The sequence below is a fragment of the Sander lucioperca genome, chromosome 14 (genome assembly GCF_008315115.2).
Source record: "Sander lucioperca isolate FBNREF2018 chromosome 14, SLUC_FBN_1.2, whole genome shotgun sequence".
NCBI lineage: Eukaryota > Metazoa > Chordata > Actinopteri > Perciformes > Percidae > Sander > Sander lucioperca.
In genome coordinates this window covers 9,221,864-9,239,535 of record NC_050186.1, presented here as the reverse complement: position 1 = coordinate 9,239,535, position 17,672 = coordinate 9,221,864, and the positions used below count along the sequence as shown (strand labels likewise).

Here is a 17,672-nt window from a genome sequence, read left to right as displayed (position 1 = left end):
TCGTCCAGGAATGAACAAAGCTTGATAACTCCTCCCACACACATGCTATTTTAAGATCAGAGCTCAGACTAGTGAGACTCAGACAGTCGTTGTCACTGAGCGAGAGGTGAAATGGAGCAGAAAGGAGTTCAGCTGGACCAGGAAACCTTCTCTTGTTCCATCTGTCTGGATCTACTGAAGGATCCGGTGACTATTCCCTGTGGACACAGCTACTGCATGAACTGTATTAAAAGCCACTGGGATGTAGAGGATTATAAGTACAGCTACAGCTGCCCTCAGTGCAGGAAGACGTTCACACAGAGGCCTGTCCTGCTGAAAAACACCATGTTAGCAGATTTAGTGGAGGAGCTGAAGAAGACTGGACTCCAAGCTGCTCCTGCTGATCACTGCTATGCTGGAGCTGAAGATGTGGCCTGTGATGTCTGCACCGGGAGAAAACTCAAAGCACACAAGTCCTGTCTGATCTGTCTTGTCTCTTACTGTGAGAAACACCTTCAGCTTCATTACGATGTAGCTCAGTTAAAGAAACACAAGCTGGTGGAGCCGTCCAAGAAGCTCCAGGAGAACGTCTGCTCTCGTCATGATGAGGTGATGAAGATGTTCTGTCGTACTGATCAGCAGCTTATCTGTTATCTCTGCTCTGTGGAGGAACATAAAGGCCACGACACAGTCTCAGCTGCAGCAGAGAGAGCTGAGAGGCAGAGAGAGCTCGAGGGGAGTCGACAAAACATCCAGCAGAGAATCCAGGACAGAGAGAAAGATGTGAAGCTGCTTCAACAGCAGGCGGAGGCCATCAATCTCTCTGCTGATAAAGCATTGGAGGACAGCGAGAAGATCTTCACTGAGCTGATCCGTCTCCTGGAGAAAAGAAACTCTGATGTGAAGCAGCAGGTCAGATCTCAGCAGAAAAGAGAAGTGAGTCGAGTCAAAGAGCTTCAGGAGAAGCTGGAGCAGGAGATCACTGAGCTGAAGAGGAAAGACGCTGAGCTGAAGAAGCTCTCACACACAGAGGATCACAACCAGTTTCTACACAACTACCCCTCACTGTCACCACTCAGCCAATCTACATCCAGCATCCATATCTGTCCTCTGAGCTGCTTTGAGGACGTGACAGCAGCCGTGTCAGAAGTAAGAGATAAACTACAGGACGTCCTGAGAGAGAAGTGGACAAACGTCTCACTGACAGGGACTGAAGTGGACGTTTTACTGCCACCACCAGAGCCCAAGACCAGAGCTGGATTCTTAAAATATTCACGTGAAATCACACTGGATCCAAACACAGTAAACACACAGCTGTTATTATCTGAGGGGAACAGGAAAGCAACATACATGTATCAACATCAGTCTTATTCTTGTCACCCAGACAGATTCAGTAACCTGTCTCAGGTCCTGAGTAGAGAGAGTCTGACTGGACGTTGTTACTGGGAGGTGGAGAGGAGAGGGAGAGGAGGAGTTTATGTAGCAGTCGCATACAAGAATATCAGCAGAGCAGGGAGGTCGGATGAATGTGGATTTGGACGAAATGACAAATCTTGGGCGTTAGATTGTAACAACAACAAATATACATTTTGGTCCAACAATGTCCAAACTCCCGTCTCAGGTCCTGAGTCCTCCAGAGTAGGAGTGTACCTGGATCACAGTGCAGGTATTCTGTCCTTCTACAGCGTCTCTGAAACCATGACTCTCCTCCACAGAGTCCAGACCACATTCACTCAGCCCCTCTATGCTGGACTAACGCTTTATTATTCTTATAGAGAGAGACTTCTGTTATATGCTGGACTGGATTTTTATGTTTATTCTGGATCCTCTGCTGAGTTGTGTAAACTGAAATAGACAGAAGTCATTTAAGGGTTAAATTCTGTGTTTTAACTCTTCGACTTATTTAGTCTCCATGTTTGTTGCTGAGAGATGATTGTTGTGACATTCTATTTTTTCAACATTTTCTTTGTCAGTGTTTAACATTTTTCATGTGTTTACACGTTTTTGTAGCTTTTTTTAAGTGTTTGATTGATTGATTTCTGGATCAAGACGATAAAACAGTAATCCAAAGCTAAAGAAAAGATTTATTTCCAGCACGGTTGCTGCTTTTATCAACATTTTTTGTAAATTAGTTTGATGTTTTTTTTTGCTTGTATTGAGGTTTTTGAAGTGATGAGATGTTTTTGTTTGTTGAGAAAAATCAAATCAGCCCCAAATATAGTAATCGCAGGCTTCTGTAGATATTTTATTATCATCAGTATGTAATAAGCTATCAGAGGATGGTATGAATAAACGTAAAGGTCCCATTGCATGAAAATGTCCCTTTATGAGGTTTTTTAACATTAATATGAGTTCCCCCAGCCTGCCTATGGTCCCCCAGGGACTAGAAATGGAAGGCGACGTTGGAGGCTTAAAACACCATTGAGCGCAATTGTCTTTAATTTTTGTTACGTTATCTTGAGGGCATGTACAGCTACTCAATAAAAAGAGACTTATTGTTTAGTCCCAAAAAGATTAAGTTAAAGGACAATTCCAGCGCAAAATGAACCTAGGGGTTATTAACAAATGTGTACCCACTCTGTCGCTCTCTGGGACATGTTTTCATGCTAATCTAATGTGTTTGTAGCTTCAAAGAAGCTAGCGCGGACCGCTGATTAGCTTACAACGCTAGTATTCAGGGCACAGGGAAAGCATAGGTGGAGTTTGACATTCGAGCCAGGGGGGGCAAAAAAAAAAAACTCATTGTAGTAGCTGAGAGCTGGCCTACCACTTGGGGAACACAGCACGAGCACATATGGACTAAACAAACATGCTAAATAAACATATGTTTATTTTTAAAGCAGATTTTAAATGACATTGTAACAATTTAACAATTTCTCCTTATGAAATCCAATCGCGGCACGGCTGTCTTGGAACACAATAGACTTAATTTCACACTTAAATTCAACTAAAATGTAACCGTGAACAATCAGTGTTGGACCTCCAGTCTGTTGAGACGCCTCTCCAAACAAAGAAACAAAGTGCAATCACACCATAAAACTTTAAGACACATTGAGAAAAAAGATCCATATTTTGCCGTAATCCAATGACACAAAAAAAAAGTAATCCACAGCGATCAGTAGATCCACCAAAAGGGTCACGGTGTATCCAGCAAGGCTGATACGAGCGTCACATTCACCAGCCAGCTCCAAACAGGTGAACGAGGCCTCTCCACTTCGCCGTTTAAACAAAGTGGAATAAAACATAGGTTATAAAAGTCCAAATCTATGCAAAACGCGCAATGAATTAGTAAGCTGACATCACATGTATATACATGGCATTTAGGAAACCTTTATTACAACGTTGGCACGGTAAGATGTCCAGACTAGTGCAACAGTAATTTTCGTTTTTTGCGTCCTGCTTATGCGTCGACAATAGTCTTAGGTGAGAGGCAGAGCCCTGAAAATTTTTATTTTTTTTAATAAAGCAGTATATCAAATCAGATGTATTACCTACCACCATTTGGTTGTTTTGTGTTATTTAAAATATTTATAAAAGATCTGGTCATGCCAGACGTAATTATTCCACTCATTTTTGAAACAGTGCAATTTCCCAATTTCAGCCACCAGGGGGGGGCCCCCTGCCCCCCGCAAACTCCGCGTATGAGGGAACGTAAAAATAAATCGCTATTTTGTACCACTAAAAAGGCTCAAAATATCACCAAACTTCACCGGTAGCATAATGAGGGTCTCTACATGTTAACCGAAGCATTGAGAACTTTGTAAGTGTACAGACAGTTTATTGAAAAGATAGTTTATAAAGACACTCGTGTTCATGTTTACATGCCGCCGCCGTCTTGGAAACCAGTCATGACTTACAGCTGGCGATGCAAACTAAAACTCAGTGGATAACGGTCCATCTGGTCCCTCCGGTCTGGGTCGCCGAAAAAGTTTCAAGTCCAGCCCTGTTTATCAGAGAGGGGAAATCTTCAGACTGTACAAAACACTGCGTCTCTTGGGCGTCGCGACGCAACAAGTCCCACTCCGTGCAACACAGACACTCCTGTTGGGTGGCCATAGCTTCACAATGTCCGCAGGTACACCACCAGTTTCCTGAGGTACGAGGCAGTGTTGCGGCATTGACTACCGGTAGCTTTCTCTCTCTCTCGTAGCCCTTTCACGGAGCTCCCGCAGCTCTTTGTTCAATAAACTGTCTGTACACTTACAATGTCCTCAATGCTTCCGTTAACATTTAGGGACCCTCATTATGCTACTGTTGAAGTTTGGTGATATTTGGAGCCTTTTTAGTGGTATAAATAGTGATTTGTTTTGACTTTCCCTGTGCCCCGAATACTAGCGTGGTAAGCTAATCAGCAGCAGTGCCTCTGCTAAATAGCCTCAGGAAGGAACTTGTTTTGGTGGAACATGTGCTGTTTGGATAATATAAACCTACGTAAGATGCTGCACCAAAGAGGAAGTTAAAGACTTACACATATCACCGTGGCCCATTTACCGTCCTGTTCTTTGGATCTCTCGCTGATAGATTTCTTGAACTCGAGGGCGGTCGTCTGTCCATCTGCTACCAGAAACATTTCACCCAGAACTTCAGACAATAGTTCTAGAAGGTTTGATGATGTCAGGAGCTTCTGTTCTAAAGACAGCGTTTAAATGTCAACACAACAACAAACAGTTCTTCCTTTAATGGAATTTAAATGCACACATTAGTTGGGTGCAGGGCTGCAACTAACATCCATTATCTTCTCGTCGAAAAAAGAACAAGAACGTTGACAATTTTTTTTTCAACTTTATTGTAGCTTATTTTAACCATTTATGACGTTTTTTTAGACATTGTTTCATTGTCTTTTTAGACCTTTTGTTTTTTTTAGATTTTGTGTGTGCCTTACCTCCGACAGACGCCATGTCTCTGTCTCTGTTTGTCTCTGTCTCTGTCTCTGTGTGTCTGTCTGCAGGTCAAAACCTCCCAGCACAGCTGTGAACCTGCAGACACACCTGTCCGACTGTATATGGACTTCCCTCTGCAGGTAAAATAACAGATCTCAACTGAGCACATTGAGAGCTTCTGTGGCTCCCCAAATGTTTTTCTCAACAAACTAAAACATCTCATGACTTCTAAAACGTTGATACAAGCAAAAGAAACGTCAAACTAATTTACAAAAACGTTTAGAAAAGCAAATAAATGTTGAAGAAAGCAAAAAAAAAATGAGAAACACGCAATGTCTCAACAATCAGCTCTCAGCAACAAACATGGAGACTAAATAAGTCAAAGAGTTAAAACAGAATTTAACCCTTAAATGACTTCTGTCTATTTCAGTTTACACAACTCAGCAGAGTCTCCAGAAAAACCATAAATATAATAAACCCTTAGTCCAGCATAGAGGGGCTGAGTGAATGTGGTCTGGACTCTGTGGAGGAGAGTCATGGTTTCAGAGACGCTGTAGAAGGACAGAATACCTGCACTGTGATCCAGGTACACTCCTACTCTGGAGGACTCAGGACCTGAGACGGGAGTTTGGACTGTGTTGGACCCAAATATATATTTGTTGTTGTAACAATATAACGCCCAAGATTGGTCATTTTGTCCAAATCCACATTCACCTAACCTCCCTGCTCTGCTGATATTCTTGTATGCGACTGCTACATAAACTCTCCCTCTCCTCTCCACCTCCCAGTAACAACGTCCAGTCAGACTCTCTCTACTCAGGACCTGATACCAGCCAGTGAATCTGTCTGGGTGACTAGAATAAGACTGTTGTTCATTCATTACTGTTGCTTTCCTGTTCCCCTCAGATAATAACAGCCATGTGTTTACTGTGTTTGGATCCAGTGTGATTTCACGTGAATATTTTAAGAATCCAGCTCTGGTCTTGGGCTCTGGTTGTAGCAGTAAAACGTCCACTTTAGTCCCTGTCAGTGAGACGTTTGTCCTCTTCTCTCTCAGGACGTCCTGTAGTTTATCTCTGACTTCTGACACGGCTGCTGTCACGTCCTCAAAGCAGCTCAGAGGACGGATATGGATGCTGGATGTAGATTGGCTGAGTGGTGACAGTGAGGGGTAGTTGTGTAGAAACTGGTTGTGATCCTCTGTGTGTGAGAGCTTCTTCAGCTCAGCATCTTTCCTCTTCAGCTCAGTGATCTCCTAACATAAAAATGCAGTAGCTGATTAAGAAAAACGGTGATAGTGTGCTGCTGGTGTGATCTCCATGTGCCTCTGTCCCTTCACTCTCCGCCTTCTTCTCATCTCCCCCACTCTACCTGAGCACTGATTATGCTCAGGTATGCAACAGGCAGAGGGAGGAGGGCAGAACGAGGGAGAGAGAGAGAGAGAGAGAGAGAGAGAGAGAGAGAGAGAGAAAACAAGACACACACACCAGAGGCACATGTAACAGTAATTAACACAAGAAAGACAATATAAGTTGCTGTCGATATTACAGTTTTTTCCATTTGCTAAAACACAATTTTGCAAACTAGGCCGGTTTTATCTAAATCCTTAACACAATTCACACAACCACACACCCACACTGCAAAATACCTCATATATATCCTGCAAAATGCACTGCACTGCAACCAAAACTACATATAGCATTATCAAAATCAAACTTTTGCACCAAATGGCACACACTCCATTCATATTACCAGATTTTTGTCTAACCAAGTACACACTGTTGGGCATGATGAAAAGCACTCTCATCGTTAGTATGCTTTGTCATAATACTAAAATAGTTAAAATTGTAGAAAATTCTTCAGATTGTTCATATGCACAGAAATATTTGCAGATACACACACAGACACACACACACGCTGTTGAAACATTTTTTATTTTTCACCAAACAAGTCAGTGCAACATATGCACAGCAGATATATTTACATTGGACTGAACAAAAATATGCTCACAAAAAACAGTAAACTGAAAAAGAAAATTGCAGAAAAAATATATAGAAAAGAAGACGTGTGGTCTTTTCATAGTGCTTACTTCCTGATTGAAGTGGTAACAATGAACCATTGAGGTGATTGGTCAGGTGGAACATCTATTGGCCAATGAGCTCATGTAGTGTCATTTTGAATGGCAGTGTTTTGAAATGGCAAACATGTGACTTTATGTCAGATTGTTGTGTCTTGTGCAGAGAACCGTTTTCTGTGCATTTAAGTGCCATTTTGGGGCGGGCTCTAGCTCACCCAGTAAGAGCGTTCGCCCCATGTTGGCTAAGTCCTGCAGCGGCCGGGCTTCGAATACGACCTGCGGCCCTTTGCTGCGTGTCATCCCCCTTTCATGTCTATCCACTGTCACTATAATAAAGGGAAAAGCCCCAAAAAATAATCTTAAAAGTGCCATTTTGAATTGCAAAATGTGTGTAAAGCAGAAAATGTGTTTAGACTTTTGGAGACTTGATAAGAGGTGTTGCTCTCTGTGTGTCAGTTTAAATAATTGTGCTATGCATGTCATTTTAGTGTGTTAGCAATTGGAAAAAACTGTAACATATTAACATCAAAAGATGCACCACATTTACATAAAAAAACTCAGCCTGTTTTGAGACATGTGTGATTGTTGATGTTAGTTTATTCATCATGTAAAGCTTCAGTTTGTTCACACATCCCATCAGTAAAGTCTGTTCAAAGACTCTTGTTCAATGATTTCATCAACACATTCACTTCATCCACACAATCACTTTGTTTGAACCAGAATCTCAGCTATGTAAAAGAGAAGAATGAGTTATTGATTATGATTATGATAACAACATTTGGTCCGCCAAACAAATAAATGTAAATCTAGATTTCTTTACAAATGTCCACAAAGAGAACAAAGTGTGTAGGATAAAGGAGGTCTGGTGCTTTCTCTCTGCAGAGCCATGCAGTGGAAGAGAAACTAAATACACTTTTAGTTTGATTTGATTTCTGGGTCACGCCAAACATTTGGCCCGTCCCACATGGGATTACAAGACATTGCTATTTAACAGACATCCTCCTGTCCCGCAGATACATAACGTGGAGAAATACATGAATAACAAACAACAGCTAATATCTACAGATCATCTCGGTGAAGAGCTTTTTTAACATATCGTCCTGTTTCAACAATCAAAGGTAAAATAACAGATCTCAACTGAGCACATTGAGAGCTTCTGGGGGTTGGATCTTGAGGAATTTAAATAAATGTGATCATGGGTGAGTGTTATAGTAGTTAAACTGGTTTCCACGCCCTTTGTCCCCATTCCAAAGTCATGTTAAGTCCAAGATATCAAAAACAGGCCTACATTACAACACTGGAAAAACACAAACAATATGCTTCACTGCCACTATCTTTTCAAACTATTTTCAGAGCTTTATTTGTTAGGTTAAAATTTGTAGTACAAACTGTTCCACAACCAGTTATTTATACCAATAAAAATACCAAGTACTATCATAGTAACTGCAGAGAAAATGAGACCTAAGTATATTATTTTCACCTTTCTCTTTCTGATGCCTGTTGGCCAGTAACCTTTCCCCTCATACCCCATTTCTTTCATTAGTTGTCCTGTATCATTGTCCTGTATCATAACCAACAACAATGTACAGGTGAATGAACAGGAATGAATTACACATGATTACAATAATACAGTACCAATACAATAATGAATGGCTACAACATGAACGCAGAAACTTCTGCTCGTTTTCAGCCCGAAAGTGGATCAGCTGCTGGGTTTCCTCATGGGTCCCTGTGTGAAGAGAGATAAGAACCAGTTAGAGTTAAGGTCGCTTTCATTTTACTCTGATTCTGTCAAGGGCTGTTTGAATTATTGTAAACAATATAAACTATTATTAAACTTAATTACAGGACAACTCAGTCATTTAGTAAACTGGGGAGCCGTCTCCAAACCCTCTGATTCTAAGAAGAGTTTACCTCCTAAAAGCTGAAGTCAGCAGAGTTTTTAAATGAGAAATGAGCTCTGTTGTAAACAAGTGTTGCTGCGTTCCTTATCACATACTTTTTCTTTTTACTTTAGTACAAACTGCAGCTGCTCTTACAAAGTAGTACTGTTGCCTGCAGTACAGTCTGCAGACAGTCGGGACATCAAACTCTGTGATAACATCGCAGCTTGAACTTTGAGACTCTTGCTCAGATATGCTGCACAGAGGATTGTGGGTCAGAAAAGCACGCTGGCTTGCATACTGCAAAATGCAACCAGGTGCATCAGGACACATTTTTTGCATAGTGCTTTGACATGCTATGTATTGGGACAAACTAAATTTATATCTTTTTCAGTCATACTAATGGCAGTATGGGCATAGCAACACACTCAGTATCTCTCTCAAAGCGCTCCTCTTCCAGGAATGAACAAAGTTTGATAACCCCTCCCTCCTCTTCCTGCTCCCAAACACAGCCAGCTCCACTCTGTGCCCATATTTCCTTGTTCCCTCCCCTTCAGAGCTACAGTTTGCAGATGGGTGTAACCAACATGCTGGGGCAGTACAACAGCGTATCACTGCTGTTTTTACATCAGAGCTCAGACTAGTTTCACTTCTCAGGAAGTGAGACTCAGACAGTCGTTGTCACTGAGCGAGAGGTGAAATGGAGCAGAAAGGAGTTCAGCTGGACCGGGAAACCTTCTCTTGTTCCATCTGTCTGGATCTACTGAAGGATCCGGTGACTACTCCCTGTGGACACAGCTACTGCATGAACTGTATTAAAAGCCACTGGGATGAAGAGGATTGTAAGTACATCTACAGCTGTCCTCAGTGCAGGAAGACGTTCACACAGAGGCCTGTCCTGCTGAAAAACACCATGTTAGCAGATTTAGTGGAGGAGCTGAAGAAGACTGGACTCCAAGCTGCTCCTGCTGATCACTGCTATGCTGGAGCTGAAGATGTGGCCTGTGATGTCTGCACCGGGAGAAAACTCAAAGCACACAAGTCCTGTCTGCAATGTCTGGCTTCTTTCTGTGAGAAACACCTTCAGTTTCATTATGAATCAGAGACATTCAAGAAACACAAGCTGGTGGAGCCGTCCAAGAAGCTCCAGGAGAACGTCTGCTCTCAACATGATGAGGTGATGAAGATTTTCTGCCGTACTGATCAGCAGCTTATCTGTTATCTCTGCTTAATGGATAAACATAAAGGCCACGACACAGTCTCAGCTGCAGCAGAGAGAGCTGAGAGGCAGAGAGAGCTCGAGGGGAGTCGACAAAACATCCAGCAGAGAATCCAGGACAGAGAGAAAGATGTGAAGCTGCTTCAACAGCAGGCGGAGGCCATCGATCGCTCTGCTGATAAAGCAGTGGAGGACAGCAAGAAGATCTTCACTGAGCTGATCCGTCTCCTGGAGAAAAGAAGCTCTGATGTGAAGCAGCAGGTCAGATCCCAGCAGAAAAGAGAAGTGAGTCGAGTCAAAGAGCTTCAGGAGAAGCTGGAGCAGGAGATCACTGAGCTGAAGAGGAAAGACGCTGAGCTGAAGAAGCTCTCACACACAGAGGATCACAACCAGTTTCTACACAACTACCCCTCACTGTCACCACTCAGCCAATCTACATCCAGCATCCATATCTGTCCTCTGAGCTGCTTTGAGGACGTGACAGCGGCCGTGTCAGAAGTCAGAGATAAACTACAGGACGTCCTGAGAGAGAAGTGGACAAACGTCTCACTGACAGGGACTGAAATGGACTTTTTACTGCCACAACCAGAGCCCAAGACCAGAGCTGGATTCTTAAAATATTCACGTGAAATCACACTGGATCTAAATACAGCATACACGCAGCTGTTATTATCTGAGGGGAACAGGAAAGCAACATTAATGAGACAACAACAGTCTTATTCTAGTCACCCAGACAGATTCACTGACTGGTATCAGGTCCTGAGTAGAGAGAGTCTGACTGGACGTTGTTACTGGGAGGTGGAGAGGAGAGGGAGAGAAATTTCTGTAGCAGTCGCATACAAGAATATCAGCAGAGCAGGGGGGTCGGATGAATGTGGATTTGGATACAATGACAAATCATGGGCGTTATATTCTAACAACAACAAATATACATTTTGGTCCAACAATGTCCAAACTCCCGTCTCAGGTCCTGAGTCCTCCAGAGTAGGAGTGTACCTGGATCACAGTGCAGGTATTCTGTCCTTCTACAGCGTCTCTGAAACCATGACTCTCCTCCACAGAGTCCAGACCACATTCACTCAGCCCCTCTATGCTGGACTAATGGTTTATTGGACTGGAGAGTCTGCTGAGTTGTGTAAACTGAAATAGACAGAAGTCATTTAAGGGTTAAATTCTGTGTTTTAACTCTTCAACTTATTTAGTCTCCATGTTTGTTGCTGAGAGCTGATTGTGAATTTTTTTTAACGTTTTTTGTCAGTGCTTTTGACGTGTGTTTACACGTTTTTGTTGCTTTTATCAACATTTTTTGTCACTTTTTTCAACATTTATTTGTAAATTTGCTCTGAAGACAGAAAGCACCAGACCTCCTTTATCCTACACACTTTGTTCTCTTTGTGGACATTTGTAAAGAAATCTAGATTTACATTTATTTGTTTGGCGGACCAAACGTTATCATAATAATAATAATCAATAACTTATTCTTTTCTTTTACATAGCTGAGATTCTGGGTAAAACAACGTGATTGTGTGGATGAAGTGAATGTGTTGATGAAATCATTGAACAAGAGTCTTTGAACAGACTTTACTGATGGGATGTTTGAACAAACTGAAGCTTTACATGATGAATAAACTAACATGAACAAATTATTTTCTTCCTGTCTTCATTCCAGAGTTTCATACAAAGCTGACGGAGAAAATGTGAAACTGATATGAGAGTATAACTGAGGCACTTTTCCTCCTGAAACACCACAAAGTACAGTGTTCATGTTTAGAGTCAGTCAGTCTCTGTCCTTTCAACTTTCCTCACTAAAACTGCTCCGTCACAGAGAAATGAGCAGAGTTTTCTATCACTTGTTGCTTTTTACAGCCAACATTTCCTCTCTGCACTGAGTCAATGAATATTACACAGACTTAAAAGAGCATTTCAATAGTGTATATGAGAGTGTTTAGTAGTGTGTAACAGCTTCTCAGGAGTGTGTATGAGAACGTTTCAATAGTGTATATAAGGGCGTTTAAGTTGTATGTTAAAAGAATTGCAATAGTGTATACGAAAGTGAAAGCGTTTCAATAGTGTATAATCTAAAGTGTTCTGGTTTCAGAATGATAAAGACAATTGAAGAACAATTACATATTTCCATGGCAACTATCATGTTTTTGCCAAATGATGTACAGATGTTTAGTCATTCAATTGTCTGAAATATCTTGTAATGTAGTGCAAATAGCTCCGGTAAATGGGATCGACATCTCCTTGGGAGAAATAGATTTAGAGTGAGCCCCGGATGTTTACAACGTCTGGCTCCGCCCCCTGGGACATGAAGTACTCTGTCAGTACTTTGCACACACTTCTTATTAAGTGTCTTTATGAGTCATTTAGTTTGAACATGTTTGTGAGGACGTCAGAAAGTGACAGCTCTGATTACGTAGCAGAACTCAGCAACTGTTTGACGAGTTCATCTGAATTAGATTTGACTAAACTGAGAGACGCCCGGTTCTCAAACCTGAAGAGGAAACTTACCGATGACTGTTGTTCTTCTCTGTGCAGCCTGTGTGTTTCTACGTCTTCTCATAACATATAGCCAAGGATTTATCACCATGCTTCACTCTGAACGACTTCTTCATCCACTGCATAATGCCAGACGCCCATTTTTCTGTGCAGAAAGTGAGAAGAAGGATTAAAATTTATAATGTTTTACAGAAGCTTTAACTAGAGTTCTGACTGGACCAAAACTTTTAGTAAAATCTCCACTGAATAGTTTACTTTTAAAACAGGAAGTTAACAAAATGCTCTACAGGATTCAACTTAAATCAAATCAACTTTTAGTTATTTAATGAGCATTGTTTGAGCTAAACAACTACTTCTGTTATTGTTGTGCACATGACATACTGAACCTTAGGGAAGACAGCAAAACTAAAACAATAAAAGTACAGTACTGGTGGAAATGTACTTAGTTACATTCCACCACTGCTACCTTCCACACATTTATCACCTTTGTGTGGGAAGCGAGGCGATGAAATTCACTCGAGACAAAGGAGAACCCCTGAGCCAGACTGTGAAACATTTCAAAGTGTTTTTGATGTTTCTGAGCCGTTGTTTTAGGGATTACAGCGTCTGTCGCTCAGTTGGTGCCGACTGAAATATCTCTTAAACTATTGGATGGATGAACTCTTTTTCAGATATCCAGACCAATGATTTGTCTCCATCTGCTGGTCGCCGTCATAACGAGCAGCATCGGTGGAGTGTGATTTCTACACGGTGGAGAGGAACTACGGACATTTACTCCAGTACTGGACCTAAGTATCATTCTGAGGTACTTGTATTTTACTGAAGTAGAACTCATTTTATCCAGATGGTAAAAATCTGTAAATGCATCCATCTCAAAGATAATATTAAATATAAATGTAGTCATTAATTCAGTGATGAAATGTACATTTCTGGCGCTGGTTAACAACATGTTTTCAGGCTGATAGAAACATTTTATAATAAAGATGCAGTGTGCATTGGACTTGTGGAGGTTTCTTACTGCTAGACTGCTTGAATCTAGGCTGAGTACTTTCTTTAAATAGGCTTCTCTGCTTCACTGTTACTGTATCTGCTGTCTGACTTTAACTTGACTGCTCTATTTGATCTGTTTTTCTTACCTAGGATTGTGTGAGCTAGGATTTAGTTTCACTCAGGTGTTTGAGAGAGATAAGAACCAGTTAGAGTTAAGGTCGCTTTCATTTTACTCTGATTCTGTCAAGGGCTGTTTGAATTATAGTCAACAATATAAGCTTTTATTAAACTTAATAACAGGACAACTCAGTATTACGTAAACTGGGGAGCCGTCTCCAAACCCTCTGATTCTAAGAAGAGTTTACCTCCTAAAAGATGAAGTCAGCAGAGTTTTTAAATGAGAAATGAGCTCTGTTGTAAACAAGTGTTGCTGCGTTCCTTATCACATACTTTTTCTTTTTACTTTAGTACAAACTGCAGCTGCTCTTACAAAGTAGTACTGTTGCCTGCAGTACAGTCTGCAGAGAGTCAGACATCAAACTCTGTGATAACATTACAGCTTGAACTTTGAGCCTCTTGCTCAGATATGCTGCACAGAGGATTGTGGGTCAGAAAAGCACGCTGGCATGCATACTGCAAAATGCAACCGGATGCATTAGGACACATATTTGGCATTGTGCTTTTGACATACTATGTATTAGAACAAACTAAATATTTCCCTGTCATACTAATGGTAGTATGGGCATTGCAACACAGCCAGTATCTCTCTCAAAGCGCTCCTCTTCCTGGAATGAACAAAGCTTGATAACCCCTCCCTCCTCTTCCTGCTCTCAACCACAGCCAGCTCCACTCTGTGCACATATTTCCTTGAGTACAACAGCGTATCACTGCTGTTTTTACATCAGAGCTCAGACTAGTTTCACTTCTCAGGAAGTGAGACTCAGACAGTCGTTGTCACTGAGCGAGAGGTGAAATGGAGCAGAAAGGAGTTCAGCTGGACCGGGAAACCTTCTCTTGTTCCATCTGTCTGGATCTACTGAAGGATCCGGTGACTATTCCCTGTGGACACAGCTACTGCATGAACTGTATTAAAAGCCACTGGGATGAAGGGGATCGTAAGTACAGATACAGCTGTCCTCAGTGCAGGAAGACGTTCACACCGAGGCCTGTCCTGCTGAAAAACACCATGTTAGCAGTTTTAGTGGAGGAGCTGAAGAAGACTGGACTCCAAGCTGCTCCTGCTGATCACTGCTATGCTGGAGCTGAAGATGTGGCCTGTGATGTCTGCACCGGGAGAAAACTCAAAGCACACAAGTCCTGTCTGATCTGTCTTGTCTCTTACTGTGAGAAACACCTTCAGCCTCATTACGATGTAGCTCAGTTAAAGAAACACAAGCTGGTGGAGCCGTCCAAGAAGCTCCAGGAGAACATCTGCTCTCGTCATGATGAGGTGATGAAGATGTTCTGCCGTACTGATCAGCAGCTTATCTGTTATCTCTGCTCTGTGGAGGAACATAAAGGCCACGACACAGTCTCAGCTGCAGCAGAGAGAGCTGAGAGGCAGAGAGAGCTCGAGGGGAGTCGACAAAACATCCAGCAGAGAATCCAGGACAGAGAGAAAGATGTGAAGCTGCTTCAACAGCAGGCGGAGGCCATCAATCGCTCTGCTGATAAAGCAGTGGAGGACAGCAAGAAGATCTTCACTGAGCTGATCCGTCTCCTGGAGAAAAGAAGCTCTGATGTGAAGCAGCAGGTCAGATCCCAGCAGAAAAGAGAAGTGAGTCGAGTCAAAGAGCTTCAGGAGAAGCTGGAGCAGGAGATCACTGAGCTGAAGAGGAAAGACGCTGAGCTGAAGAAGCTCTCACACACAGAGGATCACAACCAGTTTCTACACAACTACCCCTCACTGTCACCACTCAGCCAATCTACATCCAGCATCCATATCCGTCCTCTGAGCTGCTTTGAGGACGTGACAGCAGCCGTGTCAGAAGTCAGAGATAAACTACAGGACGTTCTGAGAGAGAAGTGGACAAACGTCTCACTGACAGGGACTGAAGTGGACGTTTTACTGCCACAACCAAAGCCCAAGACCAGAGCTGGATTCTTAAAATATTCACGTGAAATCACACTGGATCCAAACACAGTAAACACACGGCTGTTATTATCTGAGGGGAACAGGAAAGCAACATTGCAACAACAGTCTGTTGTTGCAATGTTGCAACAATATTTTTATAGTCACCCAGACAGATTCACTGACTGGTATCAGGTCCTGAGTAGAGAGAGTCTGACTGGACGTTGTTACTGGGAGGTGGAGAGGAGAGGGAGAGGAGGAGTTTCTGTAGCAGTCGCATACAAGAATATCAACAGAGCAGGGGGGTCGAATGAATGTGTATTTGGATACAATGACAAATCTTGGGCGTTAGATTGTAACAACAACAGTTATACATTTTGGTCCAACAATGTCCAAACTCGCGTCTCAGGTCCTGAGTCCTCCAGAGTAGGAGTGTACCTGGATCACAGTGCAGGTATTCTGTCCTTCTACAGCGTCTCTAAAACCAGGACTCTCCTCCACAGAGTCCAGACCACATTCACTCAGCCCCTCTATGCTGGACTAATGTTTTATTATATTGGAGACTCTGCTGAGTTGTGCAAACTGAAATAGACAGAAGTCATTTAAGGGTTAAATTCTGTGTTTTAACTCTTCGACTTATTTAGTCTCCATGTTTGTTGCTGAGAGCTGATTGTTGTATATTCTATTTTTTCAAGTTTTTCATGTGTTTACACATTTTTGTTGCTTTTTCTTATTTTTTTGCTTTTATCAAAGAAATGTGTCACTTTTTTCAACATTCATTTGCTTTTCTAAATGTTTTTGTAAATTAGTTTGACATTTTATTTTGCTTGTATTGACGTTGTAGAAGTGATGAGATGTTTTTGTTTGTTGAGAAAAACATTCGAGGAGCCCCAGAAGCTCTCAATGTGCTCAGTTGAGATCTGTTATTTTACCTTTGATTGTTGAAACAGGACGATATGTTAAAAAAGATCTTTAACAAGATGATCTGTAGATATTAGTTGTTGTTTGTTATTCATGTATTTCTCCACCTTATGTATCTGCAGGACAGGAAGATATCTGTTAAATAGCGGTGTCTTGTAATCCCATGTGGGACGGGCCAAATGTTTGAGCCAACATTTCCTCTCTGCATTGAGTCAATAAATATTACACTAAAACTAACTGTGTTTCATTAGTAGTTCCTCTTCCCCCCGGCCCTTAATATTACGTTGTAGCATACATTGCCAAAAGCCACAAGGGCATAACTGCAAAGCATTATGGGTGATATTCCCCTCTGAAGTGACCATCGTAAGATTACATTATTTTTTCATTTAATACTGTAATAAAGCTGAGAGGGATTCAACTTTTAGAGAAACGTAACCCTAAGAAGCAGCTCTAAGAAGGATATAAACATGTTTTGAGCCCCCTGAACGGTTATTTTTACCTCTTTTTGAGGAGTGGGTTGTCTTTTATATATTTTGACGGGGGAGAAATCAACCTCTTCTAAATATTGGGGGGAGGGGGGGGGGCATAAATAAAAATAAAAATCTAGCCCTTTACTCATTCATCCAGAGCATCACTGTAGCAGCAAACTGCTGTCTGGAATCACAGGCAACTTGATCTATAGACATTAGAAAGAACATGGGGTAATAGATTAAACCAGTGTTACATGTTAGCATGACCAGATGTAAAGCCTTCTATTAAGTGTCTGAGTGTGACTGACCTGATGTAGTGCTCTGCTGACTGGCTGCAGGAGAGATGGCTGCTGCACACAAAAGCATCATAAATCCTCTATATCAGCCAGTTTCAGGGATTATTCATAAAGTGATCTTCATTATAAGATGCTTTAAAATAAGAAGTCAAACATCTTACCTCACTAAAATCATATTAACATTAACGGTACAAGGTAACATTGAATCTTGGCAGTGGCATACAGAATCATAGAGTTAGAGTGAGTGCAACATAAACATTAATATAACAGCAGGCTAACATGAATCCAGAAATATCATAGTCAACTACTGAAAGGTAACATTTCCCTTCACTGTAGAGCCTATAGCCTATAATTCACCTACTAATCAGGATCTTATGGCTCTGA

The 17,672-nt window shown here is 41.7% G+C and overlaps 2 protein-coding genes across 2 annotated transcripts; both read left to right on the top strand.

The window, feature by feature from the left end:
• Nucleotides 1-82: 82 nt before the first annotated feature.
• On the top strand, nucleotides 83-11,187 carry LOC116041809. The gene is made up of 4 exons (XM_035991619.1): nucleotides 83-1,826; nucleotides 4,928-4,999; nucleotides 5,917-6,023; nucleotides 9,509-11,187. Exons 1-4 carry the CDS (start codon nucleotides 112-114, stop codon nucleotides 11,185-11,187), a joined length of 3,573 nt encoding a protein of 1,190 aa, XP_035847512.1. The 5' UTR covers nucleotides 83-111.
• On the top strand, nucleotides 9,336-16,483 carry LOC116041788 (tripartite motif-containing protein 16-like). Its single transcript, XM_035991829.1, has 3 exons — nucleotides 9,336-9,424; nucleotides 12,747-12,749; nucleotides 14,412-16,483. The coding sequence occupies exon 3, from the start codon at nucleotides 14,504-14,506 to the stop codon at nucleotides 16,190-16,192; it is 1,689 nt and encodes a 562-aa protein (XP_035847722.1). The 5' UTR covers nucleotides 9,336-9,424; nucleotides 12,747-12,749; nucleotides 14,412-14,503; the 3' UTR covers nucleotides 16,193-16,483.
• The last annotated feature ends 1,189 nt before the right edge of the window (nucleotides 16,484-17,672 follow it).

Bases quoted from the DNA above. Each gene is read 5' to 3' on its own strand.
- LOC116041809 (XM_035991619.1), top strand. From the start codon at position 112: ATGGAGCAGAAAGGAGTTCAGCTGGACCAGGAAACCTTCTCTTGTTCC. The intron at 1,827-4,927 runs GAAATAGACAGA...GTCTGTCTGCAG, and splicing joins TCTGCTGAGTTGTGTAAACT to GTCAAAACCTCCCAGCACAG. The intron at 6,024-9,508 runs GTGAGGGGTAGT...GTTGTCACTGAG, and splicing joins AGATTGGCTGAGTGGTGACA to CGAGAGGTGAAATGGAGCAG.
- LOC116041788 (XM_035991829.1), top strand. From the start codon at position 14,504: ATGGAGCAGAAAGGAGTTCAGCTGGACCGGGAAACCTTCTCTTGTTCC.